General features: G+C 30.4%; 1 protein-coding gene across 1 annotated transcript; it reads right to left on the reverse strand.

The window, feature by feature from the left end:
- Positions 1 to 11,404: 11,404 nt before the first annotated feature.
- On the reverse strand, positions 11,405 to 13,637 carry LOC129939550 (uncharacterized). Its single transcript, XM_056047592.1, has one exon. It carries the CDS (start codon positions 13,452 to 13,454, stop codon positions 12,588 to 12,590), a length of 867 nt encoding a protein of 288 aa, XP_055903567.1. The 5' UTR covers positions 13,455 to 13,637; the 3' UTR covers positions 11,405 to 12,587.
- Between the last annotated feature and the right edge of the window lie 228 nt (positions 13,638 to 13,865).

Consider the following 13,865-nt stretch of genomic DNA (forward strand, 5'->3'; position numbering starts at 1 on the left):
TAACGGGTAAAACCATCCCATCCCATGACATTTTTTGCATCCAGTGTAAAACTTAATTTAATTTAGAGGAAAATATTTAGTTAAATTTTTAACTGTTTAAAAAAAAAACAATTGGAATCAAGAAATTGAACTCGTAATTTTATTGAAAATAAATTATTTCGTTTTTGTTAAATAATAAAACTTTAGTAAGAGAATAGGTGTTGTGTGTTTTTGATTACCGTAATAAATTATGTTCGTTATTGTTAAGTCGATAAGTAAATTGATTTGTCATGATTTGGATGGATCTTCGAAAACTTTAATGCCAACCAAAAATTATTGGAAAGAATTGACTAATGATTAATTAGCTAGATCTGAAATTTTCATAAATTATGTAGAACTAATTAAAGAATATCAATGTGGATGAAAACCCTAGTCCATTGACTTTTCTAAGTTATCGGTAAACTGATTGGGCTTCATACAGGAACTTATTAAAAGTTTACTAAAACCTGGACTATCTAGTCCTTCCTCTTACGCTAACGAACATGACAACAAAGTCAATGACCTCACCTCAAGCATGAAAGGATAGCTAGAAATTGTTTATCCACAATAGCGGGCCTCAGAGCTTAACTCGCTCAGGAAAAAATTCAGGAAACTCTTCAACCGAGCCAAAGACGCAAGACTAGCCTCTCAATTTTTTTTAACTTCCCATAGGAAGTTATCGTAATGGGTCCGATTTGTCAAATTGAAAATTTTGACATTTCTCGACGTTTCAAGGTCCCTAGAGTCGAAATAAAAGATTTTTAGAAAGATGTCTGTGCGTGCGTGTGTACGTACGTTTGTACGTCCGTACGTCCGTACGTCCGTACGTCCGTACGTTCGCGACGTTTTTTTCGTGGTCCATAGCTCAAGAACCAGAAGAGATATCGACTTCAAATAAATGTTGTTATACAAGTAATAAGGCAGAAAGATGCAGAAAGGGCTCTCAACAAAATTGCGTGGGTGGTTTTTTTACTATAGCAGTTTGAAAAAAAGGTGAAAATTTTGGTTAACCCTAAATATCTTACGAACCAAAAACGCTAGAAACTTGAATTAAATTTTATATAATAGATTGTAACGTGATACCAAACACGTATATTTTTTGAAAAAAATCAATATAACGGTTTTTTTTTTAAATCAATAAAACTGAAAAAAAAAATTTGTCACCTCCAAAATTTTACGACTGAAATATGATTTTATCTCTAAAACAATTTTGTGCAACGAAGAATAATGTTTTTGACATCTGATAAAATTTTGAGAAAAATCTAATTGACAGTTTTTTTATAAAAAATAAAAATCTAAAAAAAAATATTACTCGAAGTTCGTAAAAATTGAATATCGATTCAAATATCTTTTCAAAAACTTGAAATTAAGGCTTCAATTTTATTTTAGCTTATAAGAAATATTGTTTTCAACATTCTGAAAAATTTTGAGAAAAATCGAATTGACAGTTTTTTTTACAAAAATAAAAACCTAAAAAAAAAATTTATAAAAGTTGGTAAAAATTGATTTTCGACTCGAATATTTTTTCAAAGCTTTGAGATATTGGCTTTAATTTACTTTTATCTTTCAAAAAATATTGTTGTCAACATACAGTTTAAGTTTGAAAAAAATCGAATTGACAGTTTTTTTTACAAAAAATAAAAATCTAAACAAAAAATTTATAAAAGTTGGTAAAAATTGATTTTCGACTCAAATATCTTTTCAAAACTTTGAAATATTGGCTTTTATTTACTTTTGTCTTTCAAAAAATCTTGTTGTCAACATTCAGTTAAAGTTTGAAAAAAAATCGAATTGACAGTTTTTTTACATAAAATAAAAACCTAAAAAAAAATTTATAAAAGTTGGTAAAAATTGATTTTCGACTCAAATATCTTTTCAAAACTTTGAGATATTGGCTTTTATTTACTTTTATCTTTCAAAAAATCTTGTTGTCAACATTCAGTTAAAGTTTGAAAAAAATCGAATTGACAGTTTTTTTACAAAAAATAAAAACCTAAAAAAAAAATTATTAAAATTGGTAAAAATTGATTTTCGACTCAAATATCTTTTCAAAACTTTGAGATATTGGCTTTAGTTATCTTTTATCTTTCAAAAAATCTTGTTGTCAACATACAATTAAAGTTTGAAAAAAATCGAATTGACAGTTTTTTTACAAAAAATAAAAACCTAAAAAAAATAATTTATAAAAGTTGGTAAAAATTTACTTTCGGCTCAAATAGCTTTTCAAAACTTAAAAATATTGGCTTGAAACTTATTTTATTTCACAGAAAATATTGTTTTCGATATTCAGTAATTTTTATATAAAAATCCAACAGTCCCTTTTTTCATATAAAAAATAAAATCTACAAAAAATAGTACGCAAATTTGGTAAAAATTGATACGGTACATAAAGACAAACTTTTAAGCAAGACAAATCGACAGACGGGATGGGAAGTTATCAGTGTGGGTCGCATCCCAGCCTCTTTTTTTTTTTATACCTTTAATATGCCAAAGACACAGTATGAGCATTAGGAAAAGAGGGAAGGGTTGGAACTCTTACAAAGAATCCCTAAGAATTTACAAGAAGGCACTAAGGAAGTCTAAGCGATCTTCTGGCGATCTCTCTGTGGTACAATAGAAGAAACTTCTGAAGCCTCCAGGTTACGGAAAATTCTTTCAACTAGTCCAGCGATGCCAAGCTGCTTGAAAAATGCAGACGGTTCCTTGACAAATTCAAGCAATGAAACGCTGAACTTACTACTGGACACTCACTTTCCCAGTAGTTCTCTTACCGAAACTTGCAACAGTTATATACGTTCAAATCAAGATACAACATATCCACAATGTCTGGTTACAAGGGACAAGCTACTTTGGGCTCTCAACAGCTTCAAACCATTTAAATCTGCAGGACCAGATGGAATAATACCAGCCGAGCTACAATAAACTTCTGTTATATTTAATTGCAAGAACCCTTGAGGCAATTTTTACCAGTTGTCTTTACCTGGTCCATGTGCCCTCAGCATTGATAGAAGTTAAAAGTTGTTTGTATACCTAAAGCAGGTAAATGCTCACAATTCAATCCTAAAGATCTACGACCTATAAGTCTATCATCATTCCTTAAAGGTAAATTGGTGGAAACAGCGTTAAAAACTTTAGTACGCACCATCGAATATTACCTCCATCATAAAGAGTTCACTATGGTTGCTTTCCTTGACATCGAAGGTGACTTTAACAATGTGGACACATCTGCAATCACATCTGCAGTAACATCTCTAAATGTAGAGAGTTCGCTTCGGGAGTAAATTCATTTAATGCTTACTAGCAGAATAATTAATTCAAAACTGGGCAACTCTTCTAGCAGACGATTCGTTAGTAGAGGGACACCGCAAGGCGATGTTCTATCCCCTCTTTTCTGTAACTTAGTGGTGAATGAAATCCTAAGTAATCTGGATGCTGAGGGTTTCAGAGTGATAGCCTATGCAGACGACGTTGCTATAACAGTTACAGGAAAGCATCTTAACACCCTAAAGGAAATCTTACAAAATGCCTTAGACAGACTAATACTTTGGGCTGATCGGTGTGGACTGAGTGTTAACCCACACAAAACCGATTTGGTCTTATTTTTTAATTAAATTTCTCAGACGAGTTTAAATACCGTAGTCTTGTTTTAGATACAAACTAAATTGGAAACGCAAGTTACAGAAAAGAGTAAAAAAAAGTTACTGTAGCTCTCTTTTCTTGCAAAAAAGCTATTGGTAATAAATAGGGCCCACAACCCAGAATCACGTATTGGCCTTACACAACTGAAATTAGTCCGATTTTAATTTACGGTGTGGCAGTATAGTGGACTGCTTTAGAGAAAGGTATAAACAGGGATAAGTTAAATAAAGTCCAACGCTCATCTGGCCTATGTATAAGCGGATTGCTTCGCACGACCCCATCTGCGGTACTGGACACCTTACTCTACCTAACACCTCTTGACACAGTAATAAACAAATAGGCTGTAAGCTCTGCTATTCGCTTCAAAGCTTTGTTGCAGAATCCAAAGAAAAACATGACTTTAAGTAGACACAAAAATACCAAAAAAGGTAGTTTAAAAATTTTCATCTATAATTCTTCTTCTATAAATATATATATTTTTGTATATTTTTGAATCAGCAACCAATCTTCCCCATTTAGGTAACTTATTGTTTCATTGTCGCTTAGGTAACTTTTTCCAAGAAAGAGTCTCCTTAGCTCCTTTAATATTGGACATACACCGATGAAGAGGATAGTGCTTTCGTTCAATCCCATGTTACATAAGGAGCAAATATTAACCAAATCGTTTCTGTGTGGCATACAATTTAGGTTAAGAAGCTCACCTCTTACTTTAAAAATAGTTTCAATTGTTTTTATTGAAAAATCAAGTCTAAAGTTATTATGTTCATTTAGATTATAATTCTGTTTCGAATAAATGTCCCTTTCCGTTTCCGTAGATGTTCATTTTCAACGATCGTACAGTGCTTTTTTATCTGGAGACCAGTACATCCATTCAGTTCTAAAATAACACCACAATTTGCAGCAAGATCAAAAATTCTTCGACGCATGACAACATAATATTTGGCAATGGGTTTCGGTCCATATTAATCACCTGTATCAACTAGTGTGCGCTCAGCTTCAATGTTGATAGAAAGAGTGTCGAAAGCTCTGTTTCCAAATGATACATGTTCTTAGGCGTACTTAGACTGAGGATAAATACTTTTCTGAGGAAGAATCGAAGCAATATTTTCAACAATTTTGTATTTCCGAACACTCTAGCTCTGTGCTCCATAAAACAGAATTGCTTTTGTAGTTAGCAGCATCGGTTTTGGCTTTAAGAAGTTTGTCCATGCTCAAAATAAACGTGAGAGTCATTCCCAGATAAACACTTCCAATACTTCTCCATCATATCTCCAATTTTCTCCTCTTGCGGTCCGTACTGCACCATTTTGGAATACCATTATCTTAGATTTTGCAGAATTTATTACCAGTCCACATTTTTTACAATAATCATATAGCCTTTTGATCATAAGCTGCAGTGAAGCTGGAGACTCTGCCAAAATAACAATTTCATCAGCATACATAATTACTTTTATTTTTAATCTTTCAAACTCCACTCCTGAAGAAAGCCAATTCACCAAGTCATCAAGAAATAACGCAAATAACAGTGGGCTGAGATTGCATCCTTGACGTAGTCCTCATTTGCCCCATCTGTTATGAATGCTAGATGTCGTTTGATTATTATTATTATGCATTATTTGATGCTAAATTGATGGGCTCTTCTATTGGCCATCTTTTGGCGGACTCAATGCAGTGGTTAGGTCTATTATAAAGGATCTTTAACAACATCTCAAACAACCTATTTTGGTCATTTTAAGAGCCTGAGGAATCTTTAGTTTAGGTAATTTTTGTAAGTGATTGTCATAATAAAGTAAGGAAAGTAAAGGGTATTTCATTGATTATATGATATCTAGATGGAGTTGATCGGAATACGGTTTTAGGGAGGTGAGTACGTTTTTCAGAAAACTTTTTGTCGAAATAAACTTCTCCTTAATCATCCGAAAATATAATGCATTTATGGTAAAGTTGACCCAATCATTCGTCAAAAAATCGAAATCATAAAAAAGCTTCTGCAGTTGAAACAATTTTGGAGTAAAATAGCCGCTCAGCAAAGTTCAAACGATTGTTAGAACTACCTAGCCCGACTCAAAGTGTGGGGCGAATGATATCACCAATTCCTGGCACATCCAGTATGAAAGGCGGATCGAAATACTATTTTTGACAATTCCGTATTATCAAAATTTTGTATGATTGTGTGTGCCACTGTTTATGTTCTGAATTTCAAAACTCTGTTAACTAAGAATGCCGTATATATTAAAGTGCTGTATATGACAAAATACTGTTTTTCATTATTCTCTAAGCAAGATATTCAAAATTAATTATATGTATGTATGTCTCAAGTTTTCTGTCCAATCCATTTGACAACATTTTAACAAAAAAATCGAAAACAATATTTTATTTAATATAAATAATTTGAAGTCAATATCAAAGTCAAATTGCTTGGCTGGTTTTTTTTTTACCATAACAGTTTAAAAAAAAGGTGACAATTTAGGTTAACCCTAATTTTCTTACGAACCAAAAATTGTAGTGGCTTCAATTAAATTGTATATATTAATATATTGTAATAAATATAACCTATATATTTTTCGCAAAAAAAAAAACAATTAACGTTTTTTTTATATATGAAAAAAGTTGCAGAAAAAGAAATTGTGACCTCAAAAATTTTACGAATACAAAATGATTTTATCTCTAGTAAATCTTAAAGAAAAATCAAAGCGACAGTTTATTTTATTAAAAATGAAAACCTAAAAAACATTACTCAAAGTTATTAAATATTGATTTTCGACTAGCTATCTTTTCAAAACTTTGAGATGTTGGCTTGAAACTAATATTATTTTTTAAAAAATACTGTTTTCAACATTCAGTAAAATTTTAAGAAATGACAGTTTTTTTCTTTTAAACTAAAAACCTTTGAAAAATTTAACAAAAGTTGGGAAAATTTGATTTCGGCTTAAATATATTTTCAAAAGTGTGAGATTTTGGCTTGCAACTAGTTTTTACTTATAAAAATATTGTTTTCAACATTCTGAAAAATTTTGTAAAAAATCGAAGACAGTTTTTTTACCAAAAAATATAAAATGTATAAAAGTTTTTAAAAAAGATTTTATTCGACTTAAATAGCATTTTAAAACTTTGATATATTGGCTTTAAACTACTTTCATCTCTTAAAACAAAATTGTGTTCAGTAAAGTTTTAAGAAAAATCGAAATTACAGTTTTTTTTAAACCAAAAACCTAAGAAAAATATAACAAAATTTTTAAAAATTCATTTTCGACTTAAATACCTTTTCAAAAACTTCAGATTGTGGCTTCAAACTTATTTATGTTATAAAAAATATTGTTTTCAACGTTCTAAAAAATTTAAAAAAAATCAAATTCACATTTTTTTTTTACAAAAAATAATAACTTAAAGGAAAATTTAACAAAAGTTGGTAAAAATTGATTTTCGATACAAATATCTTTTCGAAAATTTGAGATTATGGCTCCCAATTAATCTTCGCTTAAAAGAAATATTGTTTTGTGAATTCATAGTTCATAGTTAAAAAAATATTGTTTTCAACATTTGATAAAAGTTTTGAGAAAAATCAAATTGACAGTTTTTTTTTTAATAAAAACTTTAAAGAAAAGTTAAAATTGATTTTCAACTCAAATATGTTTTAAAAATTTGAGATTATGGCTTTCAACTAATTTTAGCTTATAAGAAATACAGTTCTCAACATTCGGAAACATTTTGAGAAAAATTGACAGTTTTTTTTTACAACAAATAAAATCCTAATAAAAAACAATACTAAAACTAGGTAAAAAATTAATTTCGACTCAAATAGCTTTTCAAATATTAAAAACATTGTCCTTAAACTTTCTTTATTTCACAGAAAATATTGTTTTTTCATAAAAAAATAAAATCTACAAAAAATAGTACGAAATTTTGGTAAAAATTGATGTTGGGTTCTTGATATCTTTCAATTTCTTGATATCTTTCAAATTAATTTCACTCATCCAATTTTTAAAAAATTAAGAAATGCTACTCAAATTAGTAAAAAAATTGTTCTCGACTAAAAATGTATATTTAACAAAACTAGATTTTTAATTAAACTGTTCTTGAAATGAAAAATATTGTTGGTAGTTTTAAAATTGTGAAGAAAAATTCAACTAACAAATTTTTTAACCCAACACGTAAATCTACAAACTTGTAAGCAAGACAAATCGACAGAAGGGATGGTTTTTCATCAGTGTGGGTCGTATTCCAGCATCTTTTTTGTTGTTGTTTTTGTAAATTTTCGTGTTTTGTTAAAAAAGTTGTCAGTTGAAAAATTATGAAAAAAATTACGAATACACAACTAATAACATTGTGCATATTATAAAATAGTTTGATATCAAAATCTTTAATTATTAACGAAATGCTTAGCCGAAAATCAATTTTTACCAATTTTTTAGCAGTTCTTGAAAGTTCTTATTTCCTATACAAACAAAAATACAGATTGGATACATTTTTATAAAAAAGCTGACTGTTGAAATTTGATAAAATTTTCACTTAATATTGAAAATAATACTCGTATTTATTATAAGGTCAAATGAGTTTGAAGTCAATATCTTTATTTTAAAATTAAATTAAGAAATATTCAAGCTGAAAATCAATTTTTACCAATTCTTAATGTTTGGCAATGTTTTGCTTAATGTTTTTATTGTTTTTTTAAATACCAATTGGTTTTTTCTAAAATGTTTAATAGTTTTGTATCACGCCACACTATAGTCGCTAGCATTATTGGGTCGTGAGATATTTTGGATTAACGAAAATGTTTTTTTCTTTTTAAATTCCAAGATAAAAAAAAAAAACAAAAACTCAATGGGATTCCTTCCTTCATCTTTCTGATCGATACACTCTAGAGACCTTGCAACGTCAAGAAAAGTCAAAATTTTCAATTCGAAAAGTCGGACCGAATACAAAAACTTCATATTAGAAGTTAAAAATTCTAAATTACCAACATTACATCTCTATTAAATAAAATTTGTTTGTGTATTTAACTTGTTAGCATTAATACAGCGGAAGGAACCCTTGATTTTGACCCCTCCATAAACAACTGCTATCATTTTTTGGCGCTTAAATTATTGTGCTCTTAACATTGCTCATAGTTCAAAGGTGGAACAAAATTTGTATGGTTAAAAAACCAAAAATTATCACTGTGCTCTATTAAGATCGCCATTTTTTTTAAATAATTACAAATTAACCAGAGATATAACTTAAAGCTAATGAAGTTGTCATACATTTTATAACACAAACAAATAAAACACACATCATTTTCAACTTTGCCCCTTCGTCGTTAAGAAAAAAAAATCTTAGCTGTATTATGAAATCGCATCACTTCTAACATCATTAACATCATCATCAAAGGTAGCATAGAAACAAAATGATAAATTTGTTAATAGAGAAAGACTATAGAAGAAGCTCATTTGATTAATTCGCCGAACAACTTTTTTTCTTCTTTCACAACACAATATATAAAATATTAACCTTATAATAAAGTTTGATCTACATTCAACAATGAATCCACTCTACACACTTCACATTAAAAGTAGAACAATAAAAATAATAATAATTTTATAGAGAACAAAAAAAAAGTCATTAAAAGTCGTACATCCATCATTACTTGAAATCTTAATCTCTCATGTCCCATCTATCCATATAAACACTTACTTTCATCTTAACACACTCAACAAAAACGAAAAACACAAACATAAAATCAAATACACATACGTAAACATAAGTAACTTTGTGTGTTTCAAAGATTTCACATTCCTCCACCAAGATCAAGACCGTAAGACCGATTCATCTATCTTACCTATAATCAAAAATAATTATAATTCATCGATTTCCAAAAACCAATTGATATGGAAATACGGAGTGTGGTGTGGAAATTGGAAATCTTTCTACGCATTGGCACATCAAAAACCAGAAGAAGAAAAAGAAGAAGAAGAAGTATTGACCATTTCGAAATAATCATCAACAAATGAAGAAAATAAAGAAAGAAATGAAAAAAAAAGAAAGCACAGAATAACAGTAATGGATCTCTTTTTTTTATTGTATTCCCTCATCCCCCGGCCTTTGGCGTTGTCTTTGGCTCTGTCCCATCATAGCCAATCTCAAGACCATAAATAGACAAACGGCTGCGAGAGTGTCGTGTGTCTTCTTAACCATGCGATGATGGCTTGAATCTTTAAATCTACGCATATATCCATCAAACACACCTGATTTACCCACCTCATTTATAGGTGAACCGCAATCAGAGACGATACGAGTCGAGTCAAGACCACAAAGCTTCAAACTTTCTTGCGGTTGATACGTTACTTTTGGTAGAAAATCTCTCTGTGGGGTTGATGAATGCCGTCATAAAGAAATTTCGAGAGGTTTTCCAGTGACTATAAGATCTTAAAAAAACAACATCACCACCAAGTGGAAAAGATGGAAAATTTTGTTTAAAAACAATTCGGGTCGTTGTTGTTGTCGTCGTTGCAGTCTTTTCACGCTGGCTTTTCTCTGTCACCTCTGCTGCCACTTCTACCGCCGCCGGCTACCGCACCACGCCAACGATGCAATTTATGTTGAAAGTTGTTGCATTGCAGAAAGTTGTTCTAGAACACACCAAAGACACTACAGCACAGTGCAACGCAGCGTTTATGCATTGCGCGCTCACACTCAGCTTCAATTTCTCGAACAGGTGTGTTAAAGTAGATTCAGGTATTTTAATCAAATAGCAACACAGACAACAACAACAAATAAATAAGACAAAAATTGTGATTTGACTTGTTCCCCTGACACACTTTTTATCTTGTTTTGAATCTTTACTCTTGTTGTGTTTTAATGTGAGTGAAATTTCTTAATTGTTTTGTTTTTTTTTTTAAATGAAACAAAACATTTTTAAGTTCAATTTTCCAGAGCAAAATAGTTAAGCTGTTTTTTTTTGGTTTAGGTATGATTTCACTTTTACTTCAGGTACTTTCCTTTAATGAGATTGTCTTGTACCTGGTTTTTATTTTTATAAAATATTTTACACTTAAACTTTCAAATAAAAGTTAGGGTCAATATTTTTACCATAAGTTTTTTTTCAATTTTTAAGTTTTCTTTTTTTAATTAATTTTATAAACTTGAAAATAATAACAATATAATATTTTTCTCAACAAAATGGATTTACTTTTTTTTAACTTTGATAAGTTATTGATTTTTTAAATAATTAAATTAAGAAATTAGAAAAATTAACTTAATTTAAAAAAAAATACAAAAATCACTCGTGAAATAATGAATTAATGAATTAAAAAAATAAAATTAACTTTTAAAATTACCTTTTTGAAAAATTAAACTCACCTTTGGTACCACATCTTCATAACTCTGTTTTATGGAAAAAAATAGAAAATTAACAAAGAAATAAAAAACATTTTAAATTTTTTATAAATTCTTTTAATTATATTTCATTCATTTTATTCAAGGCAATTTTATCGCATTTAAAAACTAATCGTTTGTCGTTTTAAGTTCGTTTTGTTTGTGTCGTTTGTTGGTTTTTGTTTTAAATAAGTTTTTTAATACATTATTTGTTTTTCGTTTTGTACAAAATAAATTACTGCTTATAAATAATTATTTTTTTTTATAATTTTTTTTATGTTTTTTAACATATTCTGCATTCATTATAATTGAAAATATTTATGAAATATATAACAAAATATAAAAATTAATTAAAAAGATTTTCTTGTTTTATTTAATGTGCGTGTGTTTTTTTGAAATTAATTCAGTCATTAGCTAAGAGAGAATTTTTAGAAGAGATGAAAATGAAAAAAGATGAAGAGAAAAAGACTAGAATGAAGGAGAAAATAGACGTGAGTGAAAAAGAGATAGTTAGATGATTTTTGTTAACTATGGCAAGTTATGGCTCATTTCTGACCAAAACTGTGATTCTATTATTTTGTTGGTGTTTTCGGAGAAGAAAATAGATGAAAATAGAACGAAAAATATGACAGTTTAAGAAAATGATAGAAAAAAAAGGAATGAATTTAGTAAGAAGTGATAAGAAAAAGAGAAAGTTCATAATCAATAAGACTAGAATTTGAAGATAGATCATGAGAAAATGATAGTAAAAGTTATGAAAAACAATATAGATAATGATTATAAAGATTAAGTGCGCAAAGAGATTGTGGTCTTCCTTACAAGAAATAAAATATAAATCTAGGAAATTAAGAGACATAAAATAAGACTTAGAAGAGAATTTTTGGTAGTTCAGGAAAGCGATGAAATAAAACAAATATAGTTTAAAAAATAACAGTAAAGTGAGCATGCAATGAAGATGACAGTAAAGAAGAGAGAGAAATAATTATAGAATAGCTTAGAATAAGATAAAAAAATGAACTTTTTTTAAAACTGTTAAAGAAGATGCAAATGTCTTGATAAGGGTAAAACAAAATTACCCTTTTATTTTTGGTTGTTCAAAAACAAATGCCCTAAATATGAGTATTTTACTTTTTCAAAGGTACCGATTTTCTCTCAATATTTTGTATGTTTTTACATAGTTTATAAATTAATAAAAATATTCATTAAATAAATAAATGTTATAATAAATAAACAGTTTTATAAATAATGTGTATGTCTCTATCGTACCATTTTTGTTTTGTTTAAATTAAATAAAAAATAAATTAAATTAACTTAATAATTGTTTTTTTTTCGTGTTTTTGCTTTGTGTTTGCTTGGGGATGTAAAAATCTACTAAACCGTTATTCACTACCCTTATTTTTTTGTTTGTGTTTTGATATGAAATCATGAAAGTTTAACGACTTTGACATAGGAAAATCATTTAAACTGATTCATTTTTGTTTTGATTCGATTTCATTTAGGACACCATTTGACTTTGTGACGACGTTGTGTATGTAGGGTGCTAATTTGTTATATTATATAGGCTGGCTGTTTTGTGAGTCCTATTGAACAGAAGCTGGCTTCTGTGATTTGTAAGCCAAGTCTTGGGCGTCAAGTGATCGGCCCCAGCCTCCATGACCTGAACTGCCATAGCTGCCGGAACTGCCAGCGTCAGCACTGTAACCACTGCCGTAGGCATCATGGCTCACTGAATGACTAGCCGAATGGTGTGGATGGGCAACAACTTCATAAGTGACGTGTTTCTCTTGTGACAGCAATTTTTTGAGCCCAATAACGGCGGAGAGTACCAAAGCAATCTTACCAATCAACAACGCCTTACCAGCAATCAAGGCAATAGCTCCCAACAGAAGTGGCAATAGGGCAGCAGCCTTGATGGCAACCAACGCCAGAATGGGTCCCAAGATCTTGGCAGCCTTCTTCTTCTTGCCACGGCTCTCCTCTGGTGCATTGGGGTCATCGTTGCCAAAGAGTGTCTCGGAAACATCTTCAAGAGCACGGCCAGTCGATGATACAGCACTTACAATATCGGCACCCTTCAATTCGACTTTGATGGTGTGCGATTGCAGGAAACTGGTGATACGATTCAGAGCCAACGATTCGAATGATTCATCAGCGGAAATGGAACGTGGAGCACCACCGGCTGTATCCGAACCAGGTGTCTTAACGACTGTAACACCTTCGGTTAGGGCGAATTGGTCACGGGCTGCGAGTACCTTGTCGACGAAATTGAACAATTTGTATTTAACACACGACACTGAATCCTTCCGCAGGCAATCACTATAGATGCTATCCATGATGTCGTTTTCGCTGCCAATTGCATTCCTTGCATGGCCACGGGTTTCTTCAGCGGGTAGGGCTGCAGCAACCGCCACAATAAACACAAAACCGTAAATCTTTTTATAAGACATTTTTAAAACGCACTTTTATTTTTCTTTTTAATTTATATTTTTTTTTGGTATTGGATAGTGTCTTTTTTGATTTTATTTCTTTTTTCGTTTCGTTCGCGTTTAGATTTGCGTATTTAATTTATTTTGATAGGGGCTGCGAAACGATAGTTGCCGAATGGACGATAAAGGATGATATGATACCATTTCTCGACGGTAGAAGCAATTTATATAGGTAAGCTCTTTTGGGTTTTGTTGGTTTTGTTGAATGCCCCACCAAGAGGCCACATGAAAATTTCTTCTTGGATCTTTATAGCAAAACCATATATACCTTACCTACCATCAAACGAATGCGAGTTGGAGTTCGGCGAGGCACGTCTCTGTGATGCGGTCTCTTTTGTTTTCCTCTTCTTTTACCACTTTGCCAGTAGTTTC

Source organism: Eupeodes corollae, chromosome 1, assembly GCF_945859685.1.
Source record: "Eupeodes corollae chromosome 1, idEupCoro1.1, whole genome shotgun sequence".
Lineage (NCBI taxonomy): Eukaryota > Metazoa > Arthropoda > Insecta > Diptera > Syrphidae > Eupeodes > Eupeodes corollae.

Bases quoted from the DNA above. Each gene is read 5' to 3' on its own strand.
- LOC129939550 (XM_056047592.1), bottom strand. From the start codon at position 13,454: ATGTCTTATAAAAAGATTTACGGTTTTGTGTTTATTGTGGCGGTTGCT.